This window comes from Carassius carassius, chromosome 47 (assembly GCF_963082965.1).
Source record: "Carassius carassius chromosome 47, fCarCar2.1, whole genome shotgun sequence".
Taxonomy (NCBI): Eukaryota; Metazoa; Chordata; class Actinopteri; order Cypriniformes; family Cyprinidae; genus Carassius; species Carassius carassius.
This window is the reverse complement of record NC_081801.1, coordinates 13,474,139-13,486,409: the sequence shown is the minus strand read 5'-3', so window position 1 is coordinate 13,486,409 and position 12,271 is coordinate 13,474,139. Positions and strand designations below refer to the sequence as shown.

Sequence of the window (12,271 nt, the reverse complement as noted above, 5' to 3'; positions counted from 1 at the left end):
ATTATTTGAGATAAAAATTTATTTGTAATATTTAAAAAAAAAATAATAATAAATAAATTATATATATATATATATATATATAATGGATCCTCACTGGTCAATATTAATGTTCTAAAATAGTGTTTTCAAATAAACATTTTAAAGAATTTTTTAAAAAAGAGCTGAAGCACAAAAACTGACATTTGAAAAGGTCTTTGTTTTATGGACATGTTTTAGGTTTGATAATTCCATTTAATACTGCAGCCCACTCAAGCCCAATGGTAAGTCCGGCCATGACAATGACACAACTGTCCAAAAATATGTTGTTGAAAATAATAGTGTTCAGTATTTGTCTGTTACTGATGGAAAAGCCCATGCAGATGACACTACAAGACCTGGATGAGAGACATTCTTCTCAGATGATTTTAAACACCAACTCAATCTTATAGCAAAAAACAACGCAACAGCATCACTCGCAGAAGTTCATCATGAGACTCTTTTTAAACACATCAGTGTTATTGTGGGTTAAGTTCATCAATGCACCCCCAAAGGTTTTCAGTCTTTTCAGGGAAGTGGCCTTCTTTGATTTTCTTACTAATGTAGCGAGTTGTCTCATCTCGTGCATTCTGGTTAGAGCTGCTAGAGATCTGCAGGATGTTCTTGAGCAGCTCCTGGTTGGCCTCCATAGACAAACCCAGCAGAAAGCGGAGAAAGATATCATAGTTGCTATTCTTGGAGCTTAATGCTTTGTCAACTGCACTCCTGAGTACATCTGCCAAGGAAACCTTCAAGGCCTTCAGCTTGTTCTGCTCAAGGATGTTCTTCCCATGTTTCTTGAAACAATAGAAAACATGAAGAGCTGCAAGGTACTCCTGAATGGTCGGATGAGCGAAGCAGCTCACCTTTTCTGTGTAAATCACGAACTTCTCTCTGTAAAACTCTGTGCAGAGACCGGTGCAGGCCATGGCAGGGTATGACTCCGGCAATCCAACGTCATCCCAGTGCTCTTTCTCTATCTGAAACTCATTCTTCTCAAGCATGCTGTAGGACAGCTTTGCGAGCTTAATAAGCAGCTGATCAGCAGTAAGATTCTTGGTGTCTTCGGTAGGGTCGTTCTGCAGTTTCTCAATGGACATTTGAGTTTGTCCATGCAGCATAATGGTGTACAAATTGGTAAGAGTTCTGGGCAGCTGTGCCGATGGTTGAAGAAACTGGAACTGCCGCTGCAGCACTTTAGATGCAACCCAGCAGAACAGTGGCAAGTGGCACATAATAAACAGGGTCTTAGAAGACCTGATGTGAGCAATCACCCTCTCAGCAAGGTCTCGATCTGCGATCGTCTTCCTGAAATAGGCCTCTTTCTGATCATCGGTGAAGCCGCGGACCTCCAGAAGCTGCTGGACGTGTTCTGGTGGGATCACATCCAGAGCTCCTGCCCTAGAAATGATCCACACGTAGGCGTCATAGAGCAGGTTACCCCTGATGAGGTTGGTGATCAACACTTGCACACTTGTAGGCCTGGTCGCGTCACACCAATACACCGTTCTCCGGAAATTAAAGGGGATTTGAGTGTCATCTAGGCCATCGCAAATGAACATTACCAGACAGCCCTCAAAATCGAGAGAATCTATTTCCTTCATCTCTGGATAGAGGGTGCTGACTAGACTCAGGAGGGTATACTCTCCTTCTAGCATTTTATTTAGCTCCTTGAAGTGTAGAGGAATGAGAAAGAAGACGTCTTGGTGGACTCTTCCATCTGCCCAATCGAGGATGAAGCGCTGCACTGCAAATGATTTGCCACATCCTGGGACTCCCCTGGCTAACACCGATCTTACAGGCCTTGACCTCAGGTTCTCCTGGGAAAATATGTCATTTCCAGTTAACGGCTTCCTGTTCACTTTGGCAGTCTCTGCGAGCACTTCTATCTTTGATCTGAACTCGTGCTCACTGTTGATTGATGCATTAATGCCATCTGTAATGTAAAGGTCTGTATAGACTGACTCAAAGGGGATTGGCTGTCCTTGTTGACTAAAACCCTCATATACCATCTCATACTTCCTCTTCAGAGTCAATTTCAACTCGTAGCGCACTTCATCTGTGGAACATCACAAAGAAAGATTTTTAAGGCAACGGTTTGAAAAGCACTGCAGTGTTTTGGCAGGGACAAAATAATAGAACTTACTTCTTTTGCATAGACCTAACAGATATTCAACCAGCTTTTTAGCGTTCATGATATTAAAGAGCGCCAGCGTGATCTTCAGAGAAACTTCAATATCGCATAGCTCTAGCATCTTATCCACCAGATCCACAAGATCAACTCCGTCCAGCGGATCACGGAAGCGCTCTGGATATCGATCCCACAGCAGTTTTTTGAAGTACTTTAATTCATCCTCTGCAAGTTTCTTTAGGCAGCTGGTGAGGGCCTGTGATATAGCAATAATGTTAGTTTTCTCAACTTAATGTGAAAGGCACTTATTGGAAATATTGTTATTGCTTTAATTGGATGACCAATGGTTGTAGGCCTCACCTTAAAGGCAAATTCCACCGTCATTGCTGGATGTCTTTTTTCATTCGGATCTACTACCAACTCTGGTTTTACAGGAGCAGAAACATTTTGTTGTTTCACACCTCCTTCCTTTTTGATCTTCTTACGTGTGCTTAATTTAGAAAATATATATATATATTTAATGCATTAATGTAACAATAAATGAAAAACTACACTACTGTTCAAAATGTTGTGGTCAGTAAGATTTTTTTCTTAATGTTTTTGAAAGAAGTCTCTTATGAATGTATTCTAGAATGAAAACATGTATTATGTATGGTTTTGTACAATAATTATTTCAATGGAAATGTAAACATCTTATAGTAAATAATTATGTGAATACATTAAATACGGTAATAAATTATGGCAAAGCAATATAGGCCAGTATATAAAAATTTAACTCTAAATCATCTCTGTCCATCAAGGGGTGCTTGACTAACATGTTTATTATGACATCTGAATTGTATATCAATATGACCATGATACTGGCAAAGTTTAAATGGTACGGATGCATCATGTTACTTCAACTCACCTTTCTTCAGCACTGACCTCCATATTATTGTCCTCATCATCACTATTAAACTCTTCACTGCTAGAAGCAGACGAGTCCCGTCTGCACAACTGAACCCTGTAGAAAATCAAAAGCGGACTTACGAGAATGACAACCTTAGCCACAAGCATATAGAGCAAAGTCTCTTTCAAATAACTCATAAGTATCATTTTCACTCTTACAGCATGCTACTGATAAAAGCATTTCTTTAAAAATACCCTTTAACTGTGTATGTAGAACATATTAACTCTGCAAATAAATTAATAATAATAATAATAATAATAATAAATAGTCTTCGGGTCAAAAGGAATGGAAGTAAACTTACTGAGTGCAGCTGGGTTCATGCTCTTCTCTTGTTTCTGACCAGCTGTCACTCTGCATGGAGGCATAACTGGATGCAGGGGACTCTGCTCTCTCCACGTGTTGTCTGATGAGGACGATCATTGTAGATTACAGAAAAACGAAACATGAAAAAAATCAGTAAATTGAAAGCGAATGAGTTGTAATTAACCATGTAAGGCAAGTAACTCTAAACTCATCACATAAGTAACATCTTGATTTTGGCGTGTTCCAGATCTTACCAGCAGGTGGCGCACTTACACAACAGACAAACATGCGTGCGGCTGACGCGTAGCCTACGTCAACATGGCTATTCCTGGCTGAACCTTATTACACCAATATCAGATTACCAAAAAAAAAAACATATTACCCCGCAGGATTGGAAAATCCGAGGGAGAATGGAAGTGTCCTCTGAGGAATGAAGTCGTCTGCTTCCTCCCCATTTTCACTACCGAAGGCGGAAGCCCCGATTCCTAACGGCAGACTGTTGTCTGACGCCACCTCTACTGCGTCGTCATCCATCTCGGATTTGCACCGCTTCCCTTGCTTGTTAGAAACAGCTCGGTGTTGTTACCCTGGTGAAAGCAATACAAAGATATTGCAATGGTGCTAGAATGGCACAGTGAGTAGTTTACCAACTGACAGCCAATCATAAACTGCCTGTGTGGTTAATTAAATATTCATGTGCGTTGCACACTCGCTGAAACTTTAACGCGTTGTTTTACTTTTGCTGCCAAATATTTTTTTATTTTTTATTTTTTTGGAAACATCAATACTTTTTTCAGGATTCTTTGATGAATAAAAAGTTAAAATCAACAGCATTTATTCAATATCTAAATATTTTCTAACAATATAAATATTTGCTATCACATCCTTACTGAATAAAAGTTTTAATTTCTTTAAAAACAAGAAAGAATAAAAATTTACTGACCCCAAACTTTTGAAGTGTAGTGTGTATTGTAAAAATAAATAAATAAAATAAATGCTCTTCTTTTTAACTTTGTCTCAAGTCTCGTTTATTTATATAGCCATTTCTACTACAACGTAGACCAAAGGACTGTACATCAAAAAGCATACAAAAACATACAAAACACTAAATATGGAATGACAAAGTCAAGAATTAAAAGAAACAGAATACAAATACGTTTTCACACGAGTTTTAAAAACATCAACTGACGGTGCAGATCTTATATCAGGGGGAAGAGCATTCCACTGTCTAGGTCCAACGACTGAGAAAGCTCGATCCCTTTTGGTTTTAAGACGAGTTCTTGGAACAAAGAGCAGTAAACAATTAAAGGATCTTTGAGATCTACCAGAGTTCATAAGCACCAAATCCTTGATATATTCCGGCCAACTCGTGGACAGCTTTATAAACATATAACAAAACCTTATACTGTATCCGATATTTCACAGGGAGCCAATGAAGCCTTTTCAAAACAGGTGTAATATGCTCCCCTTTCTTTCAAATTTTCTTTTGTATTCATCAAAGAATCCTAAAAAAGTATCACAGGTTCCAAAAAAAAAAAAAAAATTAAGCAGCACAACAGTTTCCAGCACTGATAATAAATCATCATATTATAATGATTTCTGAAGGATCATGTGACACGGAGTTATTTTCAGTAAAATAGTATTGGAGTTAATTCAGCTTTGCATCATAGGAATACATTTTAATGTATGTAAAATTTTTACCATAATATTGCACAATACTACATTGTATCTGTATTTTTGATTTAATAAAGGCAACCTTGATGAGCATAAGAAACTCCTGTGAATTTTTTTTTTTAAATAATAAAAAAAACATTGAAAATCGTTCTGATCCCATACTTTTGACATGTAGTGTACATACAAACATTATCCTAATGTTTGCCAATGTATAGTGTTAAACAATTACCCCAGAATACTAGAAAAATTGGAGAAATGAATTACACTATACAGAAAAAGCCATTAGCCTATTTGGTCACCTTGTAGACGGAAATAAACCTTTTGTACTCTCACTCTATATGCGCTTATATGTAGTCCAATGAGTTTTAAAATACAGAATGCTATTAAAAGAGCATCAAAGAGAGACTGGAGTGTAGCTATAGCAGCTGTCTAATGAGTTCACCTTTGTTTATTTCTGTAGCAATGCTTCTGACTCCGCAGTCCTCTCGATCGACTCCTGGCTTCACATAAAATCGCGGAAGGTGAAACAAAACCGGTTGGTTAACTTAAAGTTAATTGTTTTGCATAAATGCTTTTCCTTTATGATTAATTCCTGGGCCGGTAAGTCAACTGCAAGCCCGTATATATTAAACGTAAACAGCGAGCCTACATGTAGCTAGCAAACGCGCACCTACAGTGTCTGATCAGAATCACTTTCGGTTTGAAGTTGTGTAGCTACTTCCCTGTTTTCTTAAAGAGACAGCATATAGAATATTTAGTGACGTAGATTTTGTAGTTGTTAGTAGAGACCGTATAAAATAGACATCTGTCACCTGCTAGTCTACCTTAAGTGTCTCTGGTATCAATGTATTATTAAATTTATTATATTTACATTTAACTTGCATAAGTTTGATAGCCTATTTGGGCTCCTTATTCAGTAAATGTGTATTCATTGTTTAATAGTATGGTTATTTCTTGTATTTTAAACTTGTTTTCCATTTTCCAATTCTGCTTACATAATTCTGGCACGTTTGAAGAAATCTACCTATACCAGAGGTCTTTAACAGAGGCCTGACAATTATTTTTCTGAAACATTTTTTTATGGAGAAAAGAAAAATGTCAAAAGCTACAAAATATTTGATATATAAAATTGGTAACAAGGGGTCCCTGGTCTGTCTTTCTATGCACTAGAGGGTCATTCGTCTGAAAAAGCTAGAAAACTCTTGACTTATACCCTTTTTGGACACTGCTATGGTGAAGGATCCCATTTTGAGATTGTGTTGTTTCTATGTTTTAAAGGCCTGAATTCCCACTCTGAAAGATACTGGTCTCACATCCTGCAGATTTGTTGTAGTTGTTTAGGCCCCCAATCTAGCTGCAGATGGTGAGTCTGAGTCTTAATGGAGCAGCTCTTGAACCTTGATCCCTTCTCCTCCCCTTGTCCCTTACAAGCCTCTTCTAAATACCCCCTCAGGCTGTAAGGAATCTCAACATCTGTCAGCAGCATTGCACACTCCCCTTATGTTCCCGTGAGATGTGAAATCAACATAAAACACTGTGAAATGCATCTCTGTTTATTTGTTTAGGTAATGATTTATTTTATGTCTTAGGTTGATCCATGTTCATGATTTTAGTTTGTAAGTTTGTTTTCATTAAATTAGTGCTATATACATACAATAAAGATTTTTTTTTCCAATAATCACATTTCAGATCTGAAGTCTAATTTTAATCTAATGCTGTAATGTAAACAAACATACAGTCATGGCCAAAAATATCGGCATCCTTGGTAAATATAATCAAAGAAAGCTGTGAAAATGAATCGGCATTGTTGTAGATTGTTGTTGTAGAATCGGCATAATTGTAAAAGATTTTAATTTTCACATCCTCCTTTGATCATATTTACCAAGGGTCCCGATATTTTTGGACATGACTGTAAATAAAAAAAATAAAGGTATAGACTCCTCCCAAAAATTAAAATTATGTCATAACTCTCACCCTCTTGTCATTCCAAAATTGTATGACTTTCTCTGTTTCTGATAAACACACACACACACAAAAAGATATTTTGAAGAATGTAACCAAGCCATTTTGGCTTTGAATGGTCAAATATACACTATGATATTTTTTTTAAATAACTTATTTTATGTTCTACAGAATATTTTTATATATAATTTTGAAACAACAAAAGGGTGAGTAAAGGATGACAACATTTTCATTTTGGGGTCAAATATTCTGTTAATGAATGGTTACATAAACCAAGCTGATTTGTCTGCACATCATGGGGATTTTTCTTTGTTGAGCACCGTGTTTCTTTTAAGAAAGAAGCTTAATTGGGACAGGCTAGTGGCATGAAAGTCCACTTGTTTCCCCTTGAATGATCATGCACAAAGCCCTGACTATAGGTCACTTCAATTTTGAGGACAGCAGGCATTTAAATCACCTTAAAAATAGATTTTTATGTAAATTTTCTTTAGATAAAGATTTTTTATCATGCATTCAATCAAATGCATATCTTTCTAAATCTACATAAATATGAATTATTATTTAGATTGTGTTAATATGTGTGCATCTAATCTCTATATGCATGATGGGTTAAAGGGATAATTCACCCAAAAATGAAAATATTCATAATTTATTCACCCTCATGTTGTTCCAGACCCATATGACTTTCTTTCTTCCATTGAAAACATGAGAGGGGTTAGGGATGGACAGTGTTAGTCACCATTCACTTTTGTTGCATCTTATTTACATAAAATGAAGGCGAATAGTAACTGAGACTGTTATTCTGCTCAACAATTCCTATTGTGTTCCACAGAAGAAAGAATCTTCACTATTCCTTTAAATAATGATTGGTCATTTAAAAAAAATACTCTTCACCCAAACATTGAAATAAAAGAGGCTTCCGAATAAACTGTGACTCGTTTGATTCTACAAACACAATTAAATAATAGAGCATTCCAGTCCCAATCTTTTAATACTATTTGTAAGGGTGTATTTAGTTATACTCTCGTTTGCACACAGCTCAGTTATGGAGATGTTTCCGCTGCTTGGCCCCTCATGACGGCTTATTTACCAGAGCCAACGACTGGCGAGAATGGATGAGGCGCGAGTCATACGAGTGTGCGCGAGGGGCGCGCGTGCTGACAACAGTTTGCTGGTAACAACTGCGTGAATTCACCGTTGTTTGTCTTCTATGGCTCGATATAAATGGGATGAGAAACTGAAACAGTAAATGCATCGCAATGATAAGGAGGATAAACCCTCGCGCGAGACCAAGAGAAATCTAACGTTATTCTGACAGCTTCTCTCACAAAGACTACTGCGAAGGAATGAAGAGCAATGCTTTGAACTCGAAAGACCACCGACGCTTCGTTTGCAAGAACCAGAGCTGAATTTGCAGGGTAAACATGCAGTGGATGAAAAACTGGCAGAAATCTGCCTGAGTGGATCTAGAGTGTGCTGAAGCGCTTCTTTCGCACCTTTGTTTGGCACCGTCTGCAAAAACTTCCACAATGGCTTTGGTCATGGAACCTGTAAGCAGGTGGTCAACAAGCCAGGTGGTCGACTGGATGAAAGGTGTGTATTTTGCATTAGTATGTATTCTGCTAGAAAAATGGAGAAAATACTTTATAGCCTATGCAGTTAGAATATCATGTGAAAAAAAATCGTTTATAAAATGCAAATGTTACATATTTGTCCAGATTTGCGAGCGTGCCAGATTTAATTGAACTCGTTTTAAAGATATGGGGGTGGTGTTGGCAAAGTGGATAAGACACATGCCTTTGGCGTGAGAGACCCGGGTTCTAATCAACTGTGTGACACCAATGTGTCCCTGAGCAAGACACTTAACCCCTTGTTGCTCCAGAGGCGTGCGACCTCTGACATATATAGCAATTGTCAGCTAAATGAATAAATTTAAATGTAAATGTAAAGAAACGTCATTGCCTATTAAGGCGCGCGAAGCTAGCGCACTTAAACTATCATGCAGTTAAGATTGTGGTCTGTCATATATTGAGCTTCTTGCAGTGTATGTTTTTGACAGATGCTGATGTCGGCAATACACGTAAAATAAAGATGTTAGAATTCGTTTAAAAATTATATTCATGAATGAAGTTGGTTGAGTAGTCACGTCATCTCATCAAACAGAATGTAAAGTGACGGGTCACGTGGAGGCTGAGAGATCAGCTGGGACCCCTCTGGCAGTCAAAAGGCTCAATGGGCCCTCCATGGTCACTTAAAGTTCACGAATGGGTCTTTTCATGAACGTTGGCTAATGAACACAGTTTTGCTCACACACAAAAAACACACCACTATAATAATGCATGAACCATACACTGTAACATAAACACATTTGTGTGCATACATGGTAGCAAAACTAAGGACGTAACTATTTAAATAATAAAAAATATAACCAAATTTTTTTTACAATTTGACTGTTGTTTTATTTTAGCTTTCACTGTAAAACAATGTGTATTTTTAGCTATACACTGATTTTTTTAAAAGTTGCAATTAAAACAATTATCTGAGTATGTTTTAAAATAAAATACTATTTCGTATTACTATTTACTTCAATATTTCATGTTTATATCGATGTGTTGCTTTTTACTTACTGCAGTTACTTGTTTAACTGTTTACTAGCAATTTCTGAGTGAAAATTGTTTCTACCCCAATTGTTTTCAGTGCATAATGATTGGAATATTTTATAGTAAAATACAAATATGGTCCTGTTCATATATATAAAACATTTTTTTTTTCACTAGCATGTAAGTTATGATTACCGTTTAGGTTTTTATTGTAAGATTTTGAATGGTATTTTGTGTTTAATTTAAATGCAATTAATTAATTTATTTTTACAATTAAGCTTTTATGTTTAATTAAATGGCAAAAGGTCTTATCCATAATGCAGCCTTTTCTGGCCAAACAAAAAACAGAAACAGCCAACTTATACAGACAGAAATAGACATGTCGACAATGCATCCACATTTATTTGATATTTTATGTCCCGTTTTCTGTTATACGATAATATGTGAGGGGAGTGAAAGGCAGTCAAATGATCCATTTACTATAATTTGGTTATACAACATTAAACACAGTCATACTGTCCTTTGGTTTCGTTTAAGAGGATGTGATTGGAAAACAGTCTCATTATAGAAAATGTACATTAGGTCTATAACAACACAAAAAATCTTTTGCATTAGATATGGTGAACCTCTTTGAGAAAGATCATTTGAGTGTAATTGGATGGTTTATTTAGCTCAGGAGTTTTAGATGAAGTGAGAAAAGAAAGGAAGACAGTCATTTGTAATTCAAATGAGGAAAACGTTCCACTTGGCTGAATGTTTTGCCTTTAAAGTAATTCTGTTTTTGAAAAAGGGAGTTCAGCATCTCCATCTTATTACTCCCTGTGAGGATTCACAAGATAGAAATTCGGTCCTCAATGTATACGCTTGTGCAGGAATGACTGCAGGTGTGCTTTTCAGAGGTAACCAGCTTCAATAAACATAAAACAATGTGTACTTGTTTGCCTGCACGTGTTATCTTGTTGTGTGGATGTCTTGGCTTGAGTTTTGTTTGTGTCAGATGGCGTGTGATGTGTCCAGGAGTGTAAATAAGGTGATGGCTCATACGAACGATAACGTGCTTCAATGTGTTATTTACTTATTTTGCTCATATGCAGGAACATGGCTGATGCACATTAGATCACAGTAAATATGTGCAATAAACACATGTAGTCAAATACCTAGAGGTAAGGAACTGTTTAAAGTACAAACATCCTTATATTTAGGCACATCTAAACTGCTAAGGAAGGGTAAGCGAGATGCGAGATGAAAAGGCAGTGTAGGAATCATAAAGAATTATAGCAAGGCGGTGTTCCACCCTAAGGGAATGCCAGAAAGGCTTTCTTATGCTGTTTGTACACTAAAAGCATGCTCACAAGTACACACCGTCGCTCTGTAAGTTAATGTCTCCTGAGGGTCACAGAGAATTTTAAAATCTTCAGACATCTTGACGTGGCCGATGCTTGGCTTCTAAAAAGCTGGAGAATTTTATCGGCATCTGTCTGTTATGTGCCGAAAGCTGCTGTATCATCTGCTGAGACACACTGAGGAGCAGAAGATAACATATTCATGTGTAAGGCTGTGTTAAAGCCCCTTTGGGCTAATGGTGTTTGTGTGATCATTAGAGCCTTCTGATCAGCAGCGTGCAATAATGTGCTCAAAGTTTCACACAAAGATATCAAACCTTGCCCAACAACAAAAGACAATTCTGTTATAGTTTGACTTATTACTCTGTTTCATATACATTTTATAATACTTTTATTGTGCTTTTTTGTATAGCTGGGTGTTTACACAAATTTCATGATTTAAAGTGCCCCTATTATGCCTTTTCGACTATTACCGTTCATTCACTGTGTCATGTAGTTGTATGTAATCATAAACTATCTGCAAAGTTGTGAAGCCGACAGTGCACGATAGATAAATGTATAATCTGTCAAAAAGAAAAAAAAGAGTCGGCTCGCAATTGCCATAACGAGTTGTCAGGAATTTGAATCTTAATCTATAGGTCGCCAACTTGCCTGCCCACAAACACAGTAAAATTTCTATGTGGTTAACATCATTTCGAGAAGACGCTGTATCATGCGCTGTGAGAGTAAATTTGTTTGATCACATCTCATAATTACCACAAACTTGTCAACACTTGACACTTACCACTGAGAAATGAAGCACCTTTGGCGGTGATTACAGACTCGAGTCTGCAATGTCAATAATTGAATATATACAGTATATATATATATATATATATATATATATATACAGGTGCATCTCAATAAATTAGAATGTCGTGGAAAAGTTAATTATTTCAGTAATTCAACCCAAATTGTGAAACTCGTGTATTAAATAAATTCAATGCACACAGACTCACATTTAATAAAAACGGACCAATTCACTATCTCTATCTCACTATAAATTTGAATATGATGACATGCAAATTAGCTAACCATCTAAAAACACCTGCAAAGGTTTCCTGAGCCTTCAAAATGGTCTCTCAGTTTGGTTCAATAGGCTACACAATCATGGGAAGACTACTGATCTGACAGTTGTCCAGAAGACTATCATTGACACCCTTTACAAGGAGGGTAAGCCACAAACATTCATTACCAAAGAAGCTGTTCACAGAGTGCTGTATCCAAGCATCAGAAAGTTGAGTGGACGAAAAAG

The 12,271-nt window shown here is 36.9% G+C and overlaps 2 protein-coding genes across 3 annotated transcripts in view; one reads left to right on the top strand and one right to left on the bottom strand.

The window, feature by feature from the left end:
• Positions 1-176: 176 nt before the first annotated feature.
• LOC132130431 (protein NLRC3-like) lies at positions 177-5,758 on the bottom strand. The gene is made up of 7 exons (XM_059542141.1): positions 5,515-5,758; positions 3,781-3,985; positions 3,397-3,498; positions 3,054-3,149; positions 2,507-2,636; positions 2,162-2,402; positions 177-2,074 (listed from the first exon to the last, which is right to left on the bottom strand). Exons 2-7 carry the CDS (start codon positions 3,930-3,932, stop codon positions 495-497), a joined length of 2,301 nt encoding a protein of 766 aa, XP_059398124.1. The 5' UTR covers positions 3,933-3,985; positions 5,515-5,758; the 3' UTR covers positions 177-494.
• A 2,399-nt stretch (positions 5,759-8,157) lies between these two features.
• LOC132130592 (connector enhancer of kinase suppressor of ras 2-like) overlaps positions 8,158-12,271 on the top strand; it is a 40,739-nt gene continuing 36,625 nt past the window's right edge. For both annotated transcript variants that reach the window (XM_059542347.1, XM_059542346.1), the window contains exon 1: positions 8,158-8,627. In XM_059542347.1, coding sequence (XP_059398330.1) covers positions 8,564-8,627 — 64 coding nt within the window. In that variant the 5' untranslated portion in view covers positions 8,158-8,563. The remainder of the gene's footprint in view (positions 8,628-12,271) is intronic.